At 35.1% G+C, this 19470-nt stretch overlaps 4 protein-coding genes and 2 non-coding genes across 6 annotated transcripts; 3 read left to right on the top strand and 3 right to left on the bottom strand.

The window, feature by feature from the left end:
• Nucleotides 1–1422: 1422 nt before the first annotated feature.
• LOC145640593 (putative disease resistance protein RGA3) lies at nucleotides 1423–5617 on the bottom strand. The gene is made up of 2 exons (XM_081691846.1): nucleotides 4945–5617; nucleotides 1423–4673 (listed from the first exon to the last, which is right to left on the bottom strand). The coding sequence occupies exons 1-2, from the start codon at nucleotides 5615–5617 to the stop codon at nucleotides 1663–1665; spliced, it is 3684 nt and encodes a 1227-aa protein (XP_081547972.1). The 3' UTR covers nucleotides 1423–1662.
• A 463-nt stretch (nucleotides 5618–6080) lies between these two features.
• Nucleotides 6081–6152, top strand: TRNAQ-UUG (transfer RNA glutamine (anticodon UUG)). The gene has a single exon. It is a non-coding gene; the product is annotated as a tRNA-Gln (tRNA).
• Nucleotides 6153–6174: 22 nt separating this feature from the next.
• Nucleotides 6175–9493, bottom strand: LOC145638249 (uncharacterized). The gene is made up of 3 exons (XM_081689214.1): nucleotides 8945–9493; nucleotides 7346–7623; nucleotides 6175–6735 (listed from the first exon to the last, which is right to left on the bottom strand). Exons 1-3 carry the CDS (start codon nucleotides 9225–9227, stop codon nucleotides 6427–6429), a joined length of 870 nt encoding a protein of 289 aa, XP_081545340.1. The 5' UTR covers nucleotides 9228–9493; the 3' UTR covers nucleotides 6175–6426.
• A 2082-nt stretch (nucleotides 9494–11575) lies between these two features.
• TRNAQ-UUG (transfer RNA glutamine (anticodon UUG)) lies at nucleotides 11576–11647 on the top strand. The gene has a single exon. It is a non-coding gene; the product is annotated as a tRNA-Gln (tRNA).
• A 974-nt stretch (nucleotides 11648–12621) lies between these two features.
• On the top strand, nucleotides 12622–17843 carry LOC145639323 (chlorophyllide a oxygenase, chloroplastic-like). Its single transcript, XM_081690540.1, has 9 exons — nucleotides 12622–12777; nucleotides 14070–14303; nucleotides 14947–15051; nucleotides 15189–15464; nucleotides 15560–15707; nucleotides 15811–15995; nucleotides 16079–16191; nucleotides 16699–16993; nucleotides 17190–17843. The coding sequence occupies exons 1-9, from the start codon at nucleotides 12700–12702 to the stop codon at nucleotides 17352–17354; spliced, it is 1599 nt and encodes a 532-aa protein (XP_081546666.1). The 5' UTR covers nucleotides 12622–12699; the 3' UTR covers nucleotides 17355–17843.
• Nucleotides 17844–18304: 461 nt separating this feature from the next.
• LOC145640592 (uncharacterized) lies at nucleotides 18305–18637 on the bottom strand. Its single transcript, XM_081691845.1, has one exon. It carries the CDS (start codon nucleotides 18635–18637, stop codon nucleotides 18305–18307), a length of 333 nt encoding a protein of 110 aa, XP_081547971.1.
• Nucleotides 18638–19470: the final 833 nt, after the last annotated feature.

The raw sequence follows: 19470 nt of genomic DNA, 5'->3' as shown, positions 1-19470 counted from the left end.
CATAGCCATAGGCGGTTGTGCTGTCTCCCATATACCCTCCACTTTCGCCGCCTTTTGTCTGTAAGGTAAATTTACTCAACTATAATGGATCATTGTCTAGGAATTTTATTTAGAGTATTAATTATACAATTTGTGTGTATGTAATGGAATATGCAGTTGACAGAATATGTAGATGACATTACATATCTGAATTCTTCCAGTTTTTACATACTACCTCCGTTACAGGTTATGTGCAACGATTTGACATAAAGTAGAGAGGGAAAATGTCTAATCGTTGCATATAACCTGTAACGGAGGTAGTATTTGCTTATTGGAAACAAATATTATATAAACTTTACATTTTAGTATACTTGTGAATAGAGGGTCTTTAACTGTTGTCCCGGGCTCAAAAAATGTCAGGACTAGCCCTGGGATTGAGTGGTCTGAAGCACAAAAGATCACACTGAGTGCAGACCTCGAAACTTCTGCAAGGCAGCTGCTAAAATTTCTAGCAGTAATTGACAGAAATCGCGCTCTCTATCAAGGGCCTGTCTTGGATCGTGCCATTTACAGGTATTTTGGATCGTATGCACTTATTATAATCTCCTCCATTAGCATAAGAGATGATTTGTTTATGAAGAATGATGCCTTAATATTTTTTGAAAAGGTACAAAAACTATTGGCTACCTCTGCTAGCGAAACATTCTGAGCCTGCAGGCTTAGGATGCCCTTTAGTTGTACCACTTGACTGTGAATGGATCTGGCACGTTCACCGGCTTAATCCGGTTAGTAGCCCTTAGGTGAAATAATCACGTTTATCTTTTACTCCGTTCTATTTTCTACACCTAAAATGGAGGACTAAACCTGTATGTATGGTTCCAGAAACGTTACAAGACAGATTGTGAGGAACTTTATGGAAGGATACTTGATCGCTCAAATGTTGAGTCAACCACCCAAAGGACTAGCCTTAACCAAATGAATGAAGTTTGGACAAGGATGTTCCCTGATGAACCATTTGAGGTTGAGTTAAGCAATCCCATGACAGAAAGCGATGCTGTTAGCAAACTCGACTCCCAAGAGAGCACAGATTATGATCTTGTATCTGCCGTAAAAAGGCAGACCACCTTCTTTTACCAGGTAAGATAAGTCATATTGTATGATTGTATCTTCCTGAAGTTTCATTACTATCTTGACATAAAAATGCCTTAGATTTTAGATTTTTAAGTTGAGAAGTGTCTTACATACATGTTCATGTTATTGTCACAGGTATCTAGGCCTCATATGAGCAATAACATATTTCTCAAGGAAGCAATAGCCAGATACAAGGGGTTTCTTCATCTAATTAAGAGAAATAAGGAGATTAGATTATATTCAACCTCGGTCCTCTTTATCATCCTAATAAAACTAAGAACAAAGAAGGAAGCACACCAATTACTACAGCTATTGAAGCACCAAAATGAAACAAGGGAAAAACAGTTGAGCAAGTTGAAACAGCAGAACCTAGGGTAATGGTGAACTAAGCGGAGCAGCTCCAAACAGGGAGGAATTATTATAATACTTCGTAAGTAACAAGGAAATGAGTATTTTGACAAGGAAAGTGCTAGCAGAAGTGTTAACCTTGTACAAAAATGATGGGCACGCCGCATGCTTCATTGTCTTCAGTGATCTTGAACATCTGCTCAATCAGATCCAAATATTGGGAACATGTGAGAGCTTGTCCCATTCAGGACCATTGTGTTTGGCACATCTCTTTTTCAAAAGTGGGCATCCTCCAACCTGCAGGCTCTTTAATTGGGTGAGACGTCGCATGGCCTCTGTTGAAGGTAGAAATTTCAACACTTTGCAATTCCATATCTCCAATATCTCAAGAGATGACAGGTCCCCTATCCACTCTGGAAGTTGATCCAAGGCAGGAAATCTCTGAATAATCAGATATTTAATGCTAGTAAGCAGGAGTTGAAGATTTTGTGGCAGAAACTTGACATTTGCACAATCCCTCAATGTAAGTCTTACAAGGGATTGATTACTTTGGGAGGGTGTAATGTAAGAAAAGCACCTTCTGAATTCCTCCTCGTCTTCAAACCCACCAATATCTAGATCCTTAAGGCAATGAAGATGTGAAATTGACCGTAACACAGAAGTCATTAGCTTTCCTGAATTAACAGCAGTTAATGTAACAAGACCCTCCAATCTACTTAAATCTGGGACAGGATCCTCTATCAATGGGCAGTTCTTTATCCTCAGATACTCCAAAGACGTACATTCCTGTATACTAGTTGGGATCCTTGTTAAAAGTGTACATCCATCTATGATCAGTTCGCGCAGAGAAGAGAGGCCTTGGAAAAGATACGGAGGAAGAGAGTCCAAGGATATGCAATCTCTTATGTCCAATATCTGAAGACATACAAGGGATTTTAGGCCTGTGGGCAAAGACTCAAGCTTGTTACAGCTCCAGATCTCCAATCTCTGTAGGTTCGTACAATTTGGCAGCCCATGAGGTAAACTCTTTATTTCTGATAATCTATACACTTTGAGCGAAGTGAGACTACCATTGTTATATTTGATGATTTCTGAGGGTATTGAATCCAGCTGAGGGCAACCTCCGACTTTTAGAGTTTCAAGGCAAGGAAATGCAGTTGACGCTAGAGCTAGGGGTGGTGGCTTCCAAGTGGCTAGCCTAGGAAACTCCCAGATAAGAAGATGTCTCAGAGCTGGAAATAATTCTACTGCCTTCAGATTAGTAGCATAAGGCCAACATTGTTGCCCGCTAGTACCACTCCTGCTTTGGTACACAGGTGCATCATGGTCACCAACATAAAATTCATTTCCTACAGATTCCATTCCATGGAAAAATGTCAGCTTCAGAATATTCAGACAGGGAAGCAGCCCGAGAGTGGGAAGTTGTTCGCAGCTGCTGCAATAATCTATTTTCACCACTGTGAGATAGCTAAGCAGTGCAAGACTACCTCTCTGCTTCACAGTCATTTTCATAATCCATGAAGGAAATCTCATACCCTTGAAGCTTGCTAATTCCAGTGATGTTATATATGGGTGAGGTTCCAAACCACCCAAAACATCCTCATCAGTATTTTCGCTACTTGCTGCTCTGACATAAGCCCAGCTTAGGCTTAATTTCAAGACCTTGCACTTTCTACCAAGGCCAATTTTCCTCGCTTCCTCCTTTCCCTTTACATGCTCAAGACCCTTGATGCATATCAGACCCATAACCTGATGCAGAGGTTCCAGTTCATCAATAGTCCACCCTTCCCTATCACGTAACTCAAGATGAGGTAAGGTCTGCAGGCAAGTCAATTGTTGTAATCCTCTAGAAGCAAACACATAATCTGATGTCAAGATGTGTCTTAAGCTGACCAGCTTGTGCAATTTCTGGGGTAGCTGTTTTAGCTCTTTACAACCTTGCAAACTCAAAGTCTGTAGTTGGTAGAGTTTACAGATTATATCTGGCAATGTTTTGATCGGATTATGAGATAAGTCAAGATATCTTAGATGTTTCAACTGCCCGATGGCAGGGGAAACCTCTGTTAGCCCAATGTTGGCCATTATCAGTGTGCGCAAGTACATAGCGCAAATCAACATATCCCACCTCGGCACACCACCCCAAAAACTTACAGTTCTTAGCTTCTGTATGTTCACCCCTACAGGTGTTTTGGCTGCAATTTCAATCTCTCCAAAATTGATAACAAGATGTCGAAAATCAAAGGAATTATTCAGTGTGGCTTCTGCATTCCAGACCAACAGATCCTTTTGCCAAATATACACCGCAAGATCATGCACTAAATCATGCATTTTGTAAAACATAATTTCACCAGTTTCATCATCATCTATATCCTCCTGTAAGAACGAATTATTCATTAAAATTTGAAAATATTTCTCCCCAGTTTCCTCCATGCTTGTTCCAGATTCATGCAGAAAGCCCTGAGCCAACCAAAGAGCTATTAATTGGCGCTTATCTATTAAGCTGTCTTTACGAAAGATTGCACAACAGGCGAAACATTGCTTCAAAGACAGACAAGGTAAATTCTTAAAGCTTAAAAACAATGATGGCAAGATGTAATTTTCATCATCTTGTGGCAAATCCCAGAGTTCACTTCTTTCTATTGACTCCCATTCAGAAGGATGTTTCTTCAACTGCAATAAGCCTCTGATTGCTTTTATTGCCAAAGGAACGCCCTTACACTTCTCAACAATCCTTCTCCCAACATCCTCAAAAGAAGAAGACATACTTGGCAGCATCCTACTAACAAAAACATTATGTTTCAATAAGGCCCATCCATCATTTTCTGACAATCCTTCCAGCTTATGTGTGTAGACTGTTTGCGCTTTCTCTGCAACTCCAATGCTACGAGTAGTAATTAAAACCACACTTCCTGCTATATCCCCAATTCTCTGCAATTCATTCTTAAAGGAATCCCAAAGCTCAAGGTTGTTGTTCCATACATCATCAAGTACAAGCAAGAACTTTTTCTCCTTCAACTCTCCCTGAAGTTTATTAATAACTGCACCTGTATTGGTTACATCACAATTGCCTGATGTAAGCGATTCAACCATCTCCTTCAGAAGTCTTTCAATATTGAAATTCTCAGAAACACATATCCAGACTTTTTTCTTGTTAAAGTGTGCATCAACTTTCTCATGTTCATATAGGCGTCTTGCTAAAGTTGTCTTACCAAGGCCTGTATGACATAAATAATCACAATCAACTAATGCTTAAGATTTGCAAGGGACAATGTAATTTTGAATCTAATAAATACACTTAGCTAAAGTTTTGTTCCCCTCACTTCATAGAATACAATATACTGATAATTTCGTCAATAAGTTCAAATATGTTGAGTAAATTTGCCAATAAGGGCTATTAGCTCAAATAAGCAAAAATAACCCAAATTTTAAAACTAACAAAACACTATTTTCATGCAATTTTTAAAGAAAAAAGACAAATAAATTTACCTCCAATTCCAAAAATGGCAATGGTGGACAAATCACCATTGTTGATTGGATTGCAAAGCACTTCTAGAAGCTTCTCCTGATCAATCTCCCTCCCTACGAACTCGTAATCACTAGCAGCAGCATGTTTTCTAACTTGATTCAAATTAACAATATACTGATCACCTCCATCCATAAAAATAGATGAAGCAACTGCTTCTCTTGCCAACTTCACCTGCTTAAGACCCATCTTCTGTGCCTCCTTCTCAAGCTTTTCCAACTCTGAAACAATCTTCTTGACTCGATAACTCAACTCGAAACGAAACAAGATAGGATAATTATCACTGCTAGAGATATTGAAAAACTTGTAGAGTTTTTTCTTAGGCTCAAATCTCCTACAAAGTAATTCATAAGCATGATCATCCAATATATTATCAGCAGAATATGCAACATCTTTGAGTTTCATTAGCCAAAGTTTAACAACTTGGCTTTTTTCTTCATGACTTTTGGTTCCTAGATCATCCAAAAATGCTTGAACATACAATAACTTGTTCTTTAGCAGTTCGAGTTGATCGTTGAAACCCCATGAAAGTGATCTGATCTCCTCAAAAGCGCGAGCTGCCACTAACTTGGTAACCGCCTTTGCTGCCTCTTCGATTAATCCTGATGCTATACTACTTGCTATGAAGTCTGCCATGGATGAATGATTAAGAGAGAAAGGGAGAGATGAACTGTTGTTACAGAGTTTTAATGACTTTGAAGTCAACTGGGCTCCATTAATTAATAATTAGGTGTGTAAAGTTGTACAGATGCTTTGAAAATTATGATCATATCAACTTAAATTCTACTAATTTTATGATATTAAATTGAGGAAATCCTCTGCTCACAAAAGTCTAGAGTAGGAAGTCTTACAAAATCAGACCACACAAAATCATACCAACAAGTTTCATAATAAACCAGACTATACTTAAAAAAATTTCATTTGTGATTTCATATTGCTAAAATTTTAAATTTTGTACCACTAAATATTATGAAAGTTAATGGTTTGAAAGATACACATTATAAAAGAAAAAAGAAAAAAAAAAAAAAAAATAAATAAATAAATAAATAACATCTTGAAAATGAGAATGATAAACTGCAAAGAAAAATAAACATAACATGGTTCTATGGTGTAGTGGTTAGCACTCTGGACTTTGAATCCAGCGACCTGGGTTCGACTCCCGGTAGGACCTTTTTTGCTTTTTAAATAGTAACTTCCAAAACATATTTTTATTTGTACGACCAAAAAAACAACATTTTTATACAAACAAATACTCTTATAATCAACATAATTTACATTTTTTTTTTCCTTTCACAAGAATAGTTCATGTTGGAAAATACATAATCAAGATTTTCTTTTTTCATTGCTTCTACAAACAAGTTCAATAACCTATATAATCCTTTTAAGAGCTTATAAAACAAACAATAGAAGCTCAGCAAGTTAAAAACTTCAATCTTGTGCTCACTTTAATCACTATGATGATTCTGTGGAGGATTCTTTTCTCTCTTATAAGCACCAAGGATGTCGATGCCTAGACCGATATTGAGCAAATTCATACCAATCATCCCAAATAAAGCAAGTGGTAGCTCTACACCCTTGTCAAACTTTGGGGCATCTATAACTAGTTTGATCAAAATCAGTGCGTGGGGTAGTAACCGAGCAAAGAAGAAGGTGATCCAGTTAAGAAACCATTCTGCCTTCACGATTGTACTCTCTGCACTCCTAATCCCTGCCATCCGTCTTACTTTCCTCACATGAAGGAAGACTGAGTGCAACTGTTATCATGATAAAAATGAAAACAGATGGTTCAGCTCGAGAGTGGAAAATCATATGTTATATTGATAGCGGAAAACATGACCATATTAAGGCTTAGGTTTTTTCATGTGAAGGATTCATAATATCTTGATTTGGGTCATGATAATGAAGATCAGTTATTGTGAAGAGAAGGGTAACAGATCGAAAATAATGTTGCTTAAGAGGATAGCCTCAACTTCTATACAATTGTTATAGAAAATGAAAAACAAACAAAATTAAAGAACGACAAACATATTAGCTACAGGCATAAGGGAGATGATCTTATTAGGTTGTGAGGAATTCAGGCATAAGAGTACATAACAAGTACAACAGCTAGTGCTGGTCTACTCGAAGAACCAACTTCAAAGGCAGCAAAAACAGCAAGAGGCAAACAACATCAATAGAAATGATGACAGCTAACAATATGAAAATCAGGTTACACTTGCTGATCACTCAAGTAGCTACAAAAAAGCTAGGGAGAAAATTCCTCAAATCGGATAAATAACAGGACACGTGCACTTCAGAAAAGGCAAAGAACCATTAACAAGCATACAACAGAAATAAAGCTTCAAAGCGATAATAGAAAAGTACCTCACAGATTAGGGTAAGGATGAGGTAGTTGATGGTGACATTACGATACAGAGCAAGCGTGAAGCAAAGAAGAAGGATCAGGTGATGTGCCAGGATAGATGGGAACCATCCGCTGTACAGTTCATACTTCAACATATCCCACTGATCATATGCAAAATAACCACAAGAAATGCATAGTGCTGTGTATGCCCATGGCCATGTATTTCGAACCAGTTCTTCATGGTCAAATATTTGAATGGAACGCTTTTCACTCCATTGGTTGAACAATATAAATACAACTGCAACAGAAGCAGGCAAGTTCATCAGACAACAGAAGCAAACAAATTCGTCAGACAACAGAAGCCAACAAGTTCATCAGACAAGAAGCAAGGAGAAGAATACATCTTTTGAGTGAAGCTCAGCAGCCGGAGATCCCAGAAATTGAAGCATATAATAATTCATAATTCGAATCAAAATGCAAATTTTGGCACAATAGTAGGTAAGTAATTCACAGTCTTCTGAAGCTATTAAGACACCTAATGTCAATGTATTAATGTTCCATCCATGGTCCACCACATACAACAACTCACTTCTAGCTAGAACCGTCTCCCTTCAATACCCTATCAATCTACTTTGAGGGGCCAATCTTGAATTTTAACAGAATTATAAAGAAGATGACAGGCTTGCATAGATCCTGAGATCGACAAACCCGATAAACTAAACCTAAACAACACGTTTCGTAAGTAAAATTTAATGCATAAGCTAAAGGATCAAATCTTGAAATCAAACAGTACAGGCATGAAACAATCATTTTCTTGCTTAACTGAAAATGCCAAAGTGTTGAGCAGTACCAATAGAATATGATGCAGAGATTTCATCGATTGGAGATCGACTGTCAGACAACAATTGGAAGTAAAATTATTCTCTTATATCATCAAATTCACAGCATAATAATCTCTTTGATTCATTGTAAACCAATTTACTTTAGAAAGGTTAATTAAGTATGTAAAACTGAAAATTTGCAGTTACAGTCTCAAGCAACAACTGATATGCAGCAAGAGTTCAATAGAAAACCAAAAACACCCAACACAAAGTTTCAGTACCTTAATTACATCAATAATTCACCATGAAAATGCAAAGCTCAATTGAACTCAATTGCACCTAATGTCAAATTTGCCTACACAAAACCAAGACCTATGTTACTCGTACTCTTCATTTAACCTCGGGAATTTTTGTTGTATACTCAACACTCGAACTTTGGTGTGACACTTAAACAAACCCTTTTAGGCAGAAATTTTACAAAATTGACCATGTCTAACACTTCAAGCCGAGTCACAATTGTCAATAGTAACATAAATAAAAAAAATTCCAACTAAGATGTGCATCTCATACCATTCCACATAGTTCCTACTTGAAATCACCAATTAAACTAAATAAAAGTACACAGCAACACTCCACCATTACAAAATCAATTATACACCCGTGTACAATCAAAACCCCGAGCACACCCGTGTGTATAATAGACACTATCACGAAATTAAAACAAAATAAAAAAACACCCAAATAAAAAATCAATCAAAATTCAGAAAGACAGAATAAAAAGAGTAGAGTATAAATTACCAGAAGCAGAAGCAAAAGAAGAGTGAAGAAGAGAAACAGAGGTATTAACAAAAAGGGGTTCTCGAGAAACCCAAAATCGAAGAACCCAATTAGCAAATTGGAAGAACAAACAACCATATAATACAGGAAGAAGCTCTTTCTTATGATTGGACACAATTTCAAAGCCAACTGACAAACCCCACATCACCAAAGTTGCCATGAAAAAATCCCCTGCTTTATTCCTCTTTTGCTGCTGCTTCTTTTTGTGATTATTGTTATTATTACTTCCATTTTCTCTCACCATTTTTAATGTATTAATTAATATTGTTGTTAATATCTCTGTTTTTGCTGGTATTAGTAGTTTTTGTTGTACTGGAATGGTTTGTTTTGAGTCTGAAAAAAGCAGGATTTTTTAAGGAGAGAGAAAAAGGGAACAGGGAATTAATTAAAAGGGGAGGTTGGGGGTTAGTTTCTTCTTCTTTGCGTGAGGGAGTTTTAAGTATGATGCTTAAATGGCAATTTTAGAATCCATTTGGAAGTTTTTGAGAGGTGAATGTTTGTAGAATCATCACTATTCTTGATAAAGACTTCTTTTTCCAGATTTATTTATACTCAATACTCTATTAGAAAACACAAACTATTTAAAAATCGGCTATACTATATATTACATCCGTTGTAATCAAGTATGAATGAAAGTTATCCCGATTAAAATACTAATTAAAATAGAGTAATTTATTCTTTATCGATAGAGTTATCTTTTTAAATGAGTAAAATTCAAATTTAAAGTAAGATAATCCCCCTTATGAAACCTATTTTATTGTCTAAGTACTTTAAATCACGTCAGGTTTAAAGTTACTATAAATAAGATTAGAATTTACCTCAAATTGGCAAAGAGTTATCCACTAATATTATTGTAATAGGGTGTATACAAAGATTAGGGAAGTCAAGTTTATCTACCAAGTAAGCAAACAAAAATGTTATTAATTGGCAATTTTGTGAATAAATAAATTTAAACTGCCACTAGATAAATGTTTTTTTAAGTCAATTTGATAGATAGAGTAGGCTTCTCCTACTCTATTATGTTTTCCTTACCCTTTTTTTTTTTTTTTTGAGGGCATGTTTTCCTTACTTAATTTTTAATCGATCGATTAAAGTTATTTTGAATGTCTCTATAGATTTTTTACTCATTCCTGTGTTCATGTGATTTTATCTATATTTTAAAATATTACGAAGTACCAATTAAGATAAATATACTTTATAATTAATAATTCTAGCCTATAAAAAAATTTTGACAATTGTAGAGTTTGTTAGTTTTCCTATGTTATGTCTTATGTGATTGTGTAAGGGATATAAATTGAAGCTGATGGGTATTTAAGAGACTAATTAGTCATATATTGATTGGCTCTTGCTAAAGCTATAGTTTTCAATTTTTCATAATTTTGTAGATTTTATTTTGTTGACTCTTAACCATCTATTAATGAACAAGTGTTATTGATACAACATCATTGTCTAATAAAATTAAAAATAAGAGAGACATGGAAGAATAAGGAACATAGTTTTTTTATTGTAAATTGTAAATTTCAAATTAGGGTCTGTTTACATTGACTGGATTGAACTGAACTGATTGGAGCTGAACTAAACTGAAATTAAGTTAAAGTGAACATGCCTTTATTTTATTTACTTCATTTAAAAAAAAAAAAATAATAAAAAAAAAAATAAAAAAAATGCTTGAATGTTTTCTATAATGCATGGTTCGTGCAGGCGGATGCACGATCCACATGGTGCATCTCTTCAAAAAAAAAAAGCGGAAAGAACATTGCATAGAAATATAAAGAACATTTAGTTTAAGTGAAAAGAACATATTATAGAATTGTAAAGAACATCGTATAGAAATGTAAAAAAAATTCAGTTAAAGTGCAAAGAACATGTTATAACATTGTAAAGAACATAACGTCTAGTTAAATAATGTTCTTTATCTTCATGTTCTTTGATTGTCAGAATAATGTACTTTTATTTGTGACATATGTTAATTGTTTATTTTGAATGTTCTTTGAATTTTGTCTTTAGATTATGGTGATTGAATAAAAATAATGTTCATTACATTATATTATCATTAGAGGTGATAAAAAATTCGGGTCAGACTGGGCCTTAACATAATATCTCGTGTCCAAAAAACCCGGAAAATGTAGTGGGCTTTTCGGGTTTTTATCGGACCGAAGTTGATCACCTCTAATTATCATGTTTTTAATTAATATTACGGATGTTCTTTAGATGTATATGAAGAACATGAAGTTGGATGTTTTTTTTTACAAAATAGTCATATGTTCTTTATAAAACAACTATATGTTCATTACAATACATCTATATGTGATATTCTTTATGAAATAGCTATATGTTCTTTACAAAACAAATATATGTTCTTTACTGAACAACGAAATGTTCATTCCGCCTTTTTTTTAAGAGAAAACGGATGCACGGAGCATCGTGCATCCGCCTGCATAGAGAAAATTTCAGTTTTTTATGTGCTGACCCTTAAAACCAAATTAGTGTTATTCTGTCCCATATAAGCTATAGTGGGAAGTGGAATGTTGGAATAAGCTCCCTAACAAAGATTTAATATACTATTTACATCAGCTTTTTAAGATATAGCAAGGTTCTATGGTGTAGTGGTTAGCACTCTGGACTTTGAATCCAGCGACCTGGGTTCGACTCCCGGTAGGACCTTTTTAAAAATATTTACACAAAGTTTCTCAATTTTTTCATGTTTTGCAATTTGCATCAACAGTACAACACTAAAAATTGGTCTTTGGATTCCCCTTTTTATAATGTTTACACAAAGTTTCTCAATTTATTCATGATTTGCATCAACACAACAAAAGCTCATAATGCTCAAAATGAAATTCCACTTGACTTCAATCTTTAATGTCAACCCTTGACTTCAATCTTGCAATAACAATAAATCAATCAAGTTATTTTAGGAGTTCGATTGACTTTATTCCCAACAATTTAACGGATTACTTTAAAACTAAATTAACATATTTCAATTTAGTGGCTTGCATTGGGATTCGATGATTTCCCTTTTTTTGAGAGGTTGGGAGGGCATACAGATAGAGGGACTGCACCGCATTTGATGATTTCACTTAAACGATCTTCCGTATAAGAATTGAATTGAATGTCAAATTGGTGCTTAAAGTTCTAATTAGTTACGTAATATTTTTTATCTGAAATAAGTAAAAATAACATGAACTAAACTAAGATCCGTTCAAAAAAGTCTAAACACAACTCATAAACAGCAAAAACTCGAGTAGCAATGACGGCATAATTAATGACATCCCTAAAAACATAGGATGATATTTTTTCTAACAGTAACACAAATTGGACCGTCAAAACACAAATGTCATACTCCAACTCTTAATTATTTTCTCATGTAAACAAGAAAAATAAAAATAAAGAAAGAGATTAGGGAGATATCTAGAGAATCCATTAATCCAAGGTGGCCAAGATAAGTTAGATATTAAAGCCCCACAAAACCCAAACTACATTTGATGGAAACTCACACTCTCTTTCAAACTCAAGTCTTGTGGATGTAACAAATGCCACGTGTGAAACACACAATTCCACGTGTCATTCATTGGTAGGCCAACTGAGATCGCGCGCTCTATTCCAACTTCTCTTATCCCACACAAACTTCTTACCAAAAATTTTCTTTCATTCCCCCTTGTTTTTTTGGGGGCTTGTTTTACAAAAAATTAATTTTTTTTAATTAAAAAAACGCCATGAATGCTGTTGCTACTGCTTCTGCTCTTTCTCTTCCTATTTCTCTTAGTCGACCTTCTAAATTTTATCCTAGAAAGGTATGTTTTATTAATTTTTTTTGGTATCGGGTTTGCTATATGTAGCTCTAAGGGCTAAGTATTACTTTAAGTTACAAAATAACGTGTCGATTGGTGTTATTTATGTTTAGTACTAGTGTTCAAGAATTCATGACAAAATTACGTGTCAGTTTTTATTTTGACAAGAGTATTTAGTTGATTAATTTTTTAATTTTTTTATAGTGGAATTTGATCATGTTGAATTGTCAACTTGTTGGGTTGTTTTCTTTGATGGTTTAAATGTATTAAAAATGTGATCTTTAGCATTTAGATGTGCTGAATGTATATGGAGAAGTGTATTTAGTTAAATGGAGTTGTGAAATTTTGGATTACATTTGTAGTTTTTTGGCCTAGAAATTTGTGTGATGTGGACTTACCCAAGTTTTTTTGAATGTTGGGAAGATCATTTGCTAATTAATTAGCTGTTCTATGCAATAGTTTAATGGTTGCTTGTAGGAGACTCACCCAAGTTTTCAAGAAGCTTATAATGTAATATTAATGTTGTTGAATCACTTGAATGGGTGCTCCATTTTGAGAGAGGGCAAGATTGATAATACTATTGTTATATTTATGATTAAGGATGTTTCTATCTTGGTTAATCTAGACTAATTTACCAATTATGAAGATAATCGATGTTGCTCGAATTTGGGGATGAAGATTGGGACATTGGATGGAAGTATATAAGGTTACAACTAGGGTATTTGAAAAGTGTGAGACTATGGAAGAGCCATTTTGTAAGTGATTGACCTAGGGTTAGAGTGACTTAGGGCCTGTTCTCATACGTTTATTTTCAGTTCAGCTCAACTCCTAATTTCCTTCTCTTATAAAATATTCATTTCAGTTCAACTCAGTTCAGTTCAGCTGATTTGAGTCTATTAGAACAGACCCTTAGTATCTTATTCAAGCTATATTAGGTTAAGCTTCCGTAAAGGTAAGGTTTTACTTCCTATAGGATTGAGATGGTGCGTCACAAATTTTGTTTGTGATGATTGTTCAGTCATAGCTATAGTGATTTGACAAAGCAAGAAGAGGTGAGACATAGAATGAGACACTAAACAGGATAGAGGATCCCTGTTGGTCCTATGTGATGTACTATCAAAATTTAAAGAAAATAATATTGGCCTTTGCTTTGTAAATGTTATAGTACTATTATTTTGTAGCGTAGATTAACAGATAACTTCTAGTCACTGTAAAGTGTAAAAGAATGTGGGAAAAGAATTAGAATTGTTATACTTGATTTTTTTTATTTGCTAATAGCTTGGAAAATAATCCAGGTAAAAGGCAGTATTGGAGTGTTTGCTGTTTTTGGAGAAGATGGAGGGTCCATGGACAAGAAGAGCACATGGGGGACGCTCTTTAATGTGGAGGATCCAAGATCAAAAGCCCCATTGTATAAAGGAAAAATATTGGATGTAAATCAAGCCTTGGAAGTGGCAAGATTTGATATCCAATACTTGGATTGGAGAGCTAGACAGGACGTTCTTACAATAATGCTCCTACACGAAAAGGTCCGTGTTTCCCTGCAATGATGCTCTGTAGTTATATATACGATTTAGCTTGTAAGAGAATGTTTTTCATCTTCATCATCAATAGAAGGGTGAAAGAAAAGAACTAATTGATAAAAAGATGGCTGTCATTGTGAACTAATAATGTGTAAATTTACCATGACCATTGTAACTTTTTACCCATGCAATACTTAGATGAAAGATTAATCCGTATTATAAGCAAAAACAACCTGACAGTTTTTTTCTCCTTTATATCATGCACCCTAATTCCACACCATAACATTTCATACTTCATACTTGTAGATCATGTGTCTATCAAAAGGATCATAAATATGCTTGCGTACCTCATCGTACCCTTGATTATGAAGGTAGCAACTAATGGCTACTTATTACTATAAGACAGATAAGAATTTGGGAAAGTATCGTGTGCCTTTAGATATAGCTAATTACGATCAGTTGCAGGAAAATTCCACTTTTAGCATTTCAAATTCTGTAGACTGTAGTTGCTTGTTTATTTGAGATTTTCTTTGCTTCCCTAAAATTATTGACAAATGAACTCACTTTAATGATGTATGAGTTAAAATCTGTGTTCATCTGTGTTAATTTTGAGTCTGAATTTCTGACTTCCAGATACTTTTGAATTTAGGTCGTGGAGGTATTGAACCCTCTTGCTCGTGAATACAAGTCAGTTGGCACATTGAGAAAGGAGCTAGATGGTTTACAAGAAGAGCTTGCTCAGGCTCATAAACAGGTAAAGAGTTTGTTACATACTTTGTATGACACTAGGTACTTGAGTTTCATTTTCAAAACTTCTGGACTTAACAGCCTCAACCAATTTCCGAGTCCCTAATACTTGCCTATTTGTTTTCCATATGTTGATAATGACAGGTTCATATTTCTGAAGCACGGGTTTCAGCAGCTTTAGATAAACTAGCTTACATGGAGGAACTAGTTAATGATAGGTTGTTACAAGACAGAACAACAACTGAAACCAATCAGACAGATGCTTCATCAAGTACCTCCACACTACCCATGGAAACCACTAAGAGGAAGCTGCCTCGTAAGAATATAGATGTATCAGGTCCTGTCAAATCTTATCATCCTAGCTTGAAGAATTTCTGGTATCCTGTTGCCTTTTCTGCAGACTTGAAGGAAGACACTATGGTAAGCTATTGAGAGCTTATAGTCACTGTGTTATGTCTTCTCTTAATTATGCTTGGGAAAGGTATACAAAGTGACTTGGATTTCCTTCGTTTCAGATCCCAATGGAATGCTTTGAAGAACCTTGGGTCATTTTCCGTGGGAAAGATGGAAAACCTGGGTGTGTTAAGAACACTTGTGCACATAGATCTTGCCCTCTTGATCTTGGCTCTGTGAATGAGGGTCGCATTCAATGTCCTTATCACGGTAAGATTACCAAGTAAAGGTGAAAGAACCTTTTAAAATACTAATGAATTGGTAAAGAAAAAATTGTTTTATGCTAATTGGCGCAATGGTGGATCTATTCCAGGATGGGAATACTCAACAGATGGAAAATGCCAGAAAATGCCATCTACGAAGTTATTGGATGTTAGGATAAAGTCGTTGCCTTGCTTTGAGCAGGAGGGGATGATTTGGATTTGGCCAGGCAGTGACCCTCCTGCTGCCAACCTTCCTTCACTTTTACCTCCTGAAGGATTTGTAATTCATGCAGAGGTATAATATTCCTATATTAGTATGAAAAATTGAAAAAATTATATCTGGGGCATTTTTTAATATGTTCATGTTGAAGTATGCAGATAGTAATGGAACTTCCAGTTGAACATGGGCTACTTTTGGATAATCTTCTCGACCTTGCACATGCTCCTTTCACTCATACTTCCACATTTGCCAAAGGATGGAGTGTTCCAAGGTTTGTTTTTCCGAAAAACATGCTCTCAAGATATCGTCATTCTTGTAAACCTGTAGGGAAAGAAGTAAATGAAGATAATCATCTTATTCATGAGAATTCAGTATATTTCCAACTGTCAGACTCTTCTGTTTTATTAAAATGTTTTTTGGTCCATAATGAAATGTAAGTGTTTATATGTAAGTGTCAAGAATCTGGAAAAAGAAGTGAAGTTAGAATCTGAATAGCAGAGCTGAATACTCATGGTTTTGTCTTTCTACCCCATATCTTTAAGTTCAGAAATTTATTAGTCAGTCTCTTAGCATCTTAGATCCTTAACCAATCATAACTTGGTATGCTCAAACTATGGTAGTTGTGGCAACAAATGCTTCACTTGTTATCTCATTATGCAAAAAAATCTTTGTGAAATAAGTCGTTGATCATGTCTATAATTAAAATACGTAGTAGTTAGTTTACATATCGTACCCCAGGCCAATGCATGTTAACTTATGGTCTTACCTTTTGTTGCAGCTTGGTAAAATTTTTAACACCTGCATCAGGGCTTCAAGGATACTGGGACCCTTATCCCATAGATATGGAGTTTAGACCGCCTTGTATGGTACTATCTACAATTGGGATCTCTAAGCCAGGAAAACTAGAAGGACAGAGTGCTAAGCAATGTGCAACACATCTTCACCAGCTTCACGTTTGTTTACCATCATCGAAACAGAAAACAAGATTGCTTTATAGAATGTCTCTAGATTTCGCTCCAATTCTAAAGCATGTTCCCTTCATGCAACATTTGTGGAGGCACTTTGCGGAGAAGGTTAGCTTTTTTTCTCTAATCATCTTTTGGTAGCTCGTTTTCTAATTTAAGAGGTTTATGTTGAGAATTCGAAACCAAACTCTTGCTGAAATGCATAATTCAGATTCAGGAATCTTTAAATCTTATTGTATTTGTTTCTGTAAGAGGTGATAAATCAACCAAAACATTGGTTCTTATGAAACTGTGACTAATGCAGGTCTTGAACGAAGATCTGAGACTCGTGCTTGGACAACAAGAACGTATGCTAAATGGAGCAAACATCTGGAACTGGCCTGTACCCTATGACAAACTCGGTGTCAGATATAGGCAATGGAGAGATGCAGTCGAAAGAGGAGAGAAACGTCTACCCTTTACCGAATGAAATACATATGAGAACACTCCCAATGTAACATACTAACGGCTTGACTTCACTCTTCCTTTGGCAAATTGCAATCGGAGATATGATTGATTATCGTAAGGCTTCATACGAATAAATTTCTGCACTTCTCAGCAATGGTAAGGTTTGTTTTGGGGCATCAATTGAGCTCGTCAAATCGCGGGAACCAGAAGTTGTCAATGATGTGAGGGAAAGTCTATAGCATGCCATTAGTCTGTATGATTTTGCTTAATTTTTTTTGTCAGGTGTACAGTTTCAATGCTAAATTCAATAATCCTCCCTCTTTTTTTTTTTCTTTTTTTTTTTTCCTCCCCTATTTTACTCCTCATTAGGGCATCTAATACGAAACCCGATTATAAGTTGAGTGATTGTAAATTTTCACCATTATAGAATAGATGATTGTACATTAAAAGCCTGTCTTCTTTCTAATGTATCTTTTGTGAAGAAATTTTGAGGACAAACATTATTCTTCAATTGCAATCTTTCAAAGTACAACTAATATGCTTCATTATTGAAAATGCTGAAGTTGTCATCATCTTATCAACACGAGAAAATACTAAATACTCCCTTAATTCCATACAAATACAAGTATGAGTGCATATCCTAAATCAAGTTTAGAATGATATAAAAAATTTGAAAATTTCCTTTTAATTCTTTCAAATAGAGCGGTAATGTTTAAGCTAATGGCTGAAGCTCGGGATCGATTGATATCAAATTGCTACGATTAGTAGTAAACAACAATAACAAAACAGCAAACTAAGGGTTGGTTCATATTTACTAAACTGAGCTGAACTAATTGAAACGGAATTGAACTGAACTGAAATTAAGCTGAAGTGAACAGATCCTAATAGCTCGAATTAAATCCTTTTATTAAAATTACAAGTACTGTATGTATTATTATTCTTCATAAAAACAAACAAGAACACAAAAAGTCATTACAAAGAAACACCACAAAAGGGGCAAAAGCGATAATGAGCTTCAACAACACGATCACAAGATTGACACCTTAAAACATCGATATCGGGCGGTGGAGACGACGTCGTATTAGAAGGAAGAGAGAAAGACTCAGGAAAAAACAGATTACAAGTATTACAATGAAGCAGAGGTTTTTTACCAGGCCATTTCCAAACAGGAACAAAGAACACCTTCAAAACGTTGTCGTATTGAACTAGATCAGCTTTCGAACCGCAGTTAATGCACTTGCTGATTCCAGATTTCAGGACTTGCCCAACCTGTTGCTCTACTCCTCCCACGAAAAAGAAGAACATTTTTTTTTTTTCTTTTGGATTTTTTTTTTTTTTGGGTTTATTTAGTTGGATTGATTTGGGGGATTTCTGGGGTTTTAATTTGGAAGATTTAATTTTCTGGAAAGTTTAGGAAGAGGAAGGTAGATTCGGTTTTGGGTTTATATTCAAGAAGTTTATGGAAGGTTCTGAAATCGGCTGGAACTTCGTGGACTCGTGAAGGAAGCGTAGATGTTTTAGAAATTCAATTTATTCAAATATAATTTAGGACTTGTTCTTACCTTCCTTATTTTATAAAATATTTAGTCAGTTTGGCTATTCAGGTCAATCAATCCGAACAGACCCTTAACCTCAACTTACTTATTCGGATCTAATTTTGATCTCAACTTATTTATTTAAACTTAACCGAACTTATGTTGATATGTTAGATTGTATAAAAATAATCACATGTGAAAAAAAAAAAAAAAAAAAAAGATTATACATAGCGTTGTTCTTAATTAAATTAAGCTCAAACCTCGTTCACAAAAGATTTGAACATAACAAGCTAAGGTACTCTGCCTGCTTATCATCCTTGGTTAAGATCAACAAGCAGAAACACTGCCTACATAGTCTGCATATTGACCATGACATGAATTTAACACTTTCTTTGATTAAGATCAGCAAGCATCAAATAATGGTCAGTTGAATCAGATTTTGTTCACTCAAAGCCAAAACTTTATGCATTCATTCATGCCATACAGTGCTACCCAGGCTGATTATTGTCATAAACAAGAATTTCTGGTGCACCAAAGATGAAAACTTCACAATCATACAATAAAACTTCAGGATTATATAATATGATTATATGAAGAAGTGCA

This window comes from Chenopodium album, chromosome 7 (genome assembly GCF_948465745.1).
Source record: "Chenopodium album chromosome 7, dcCheAlbu1.1, whole genome shotgun sequence".
Classification (NCBI taxonomy): Eukaryota; Viridiplantae; Streptophyta; class Magnoliopsida; order Caryophyllales; family Amaranthaceae; genus Chenopodium; species Chenopodium album.
This window is presented reverse-complemented; position numbering and strand designations above follow the sequence as displayed.

Bases quoted from the DNA above. Each gene is read 5' to 3' on its own strand.
- LOC145640593 (XM_081691846.1), bottom strand. From the start codon at position 5,617: ATGGCAGACTTCATAGCAAGTAGTATAGCATCAGGATTAATCGAAGAG. The intron at 4,674-4,944 runs GTAAATTTATTT...TATGTCATACAG, and splicing joins TGCCATTTTTGGAATTGGAG to GCCTTGGTAAGACAACTTTA.
- LOC145638249 (XM_081689214.1), bottom strand. From the start codon at position 9,227: ATGGTGAGAGAAAATGGAAGTAATAATAACAATAATCACAAAAAGAAG. The intron at 7,624-8,944 runs GTAATTTATACT...CTTCTGTTGCAG, and splicing joins TTCTTTTGCTTCTGCTTCTG to TTGTATTTATATTGTTCAAC. The intron at 6,736-7,345 runs GTACTTTTCTAT...TCATGATAACAG, and splicing joins TCCTTACCCTAATCTGTGAG to TTGCACTCAGTCTTCCTTCA.
- LOC145639323 (XM_081690540.1), top strand. From the start codon at position 12,700: ATGAATGCTGTTGCTACTGCTTCTGCTCTTTCTCTTCCTATTTCTCTT. The intron at 12,778-14,069 runs GTATGTTTTATT...AAAATAATCCAG, and splicing joins CTAAATTTTATCCTAGAAAG to GTAAAAGGCAGTATTGGAGT. The intron at 16,192-16,698 runs GTTTGTTTTTCC...CTTTTGTTGCAG, and splicing joins AAAGGATGGAGTGTTCCAAG to CTTGGTAAAATTTTTAACAC.
- LOC145640592 (XM_081691845.1), bottom strand. From the start codon at position 18,637: ATGTTCTTCTTTTTCGTGGGAGGAGTAGAGCAACAGGTTGGGCAAGTC.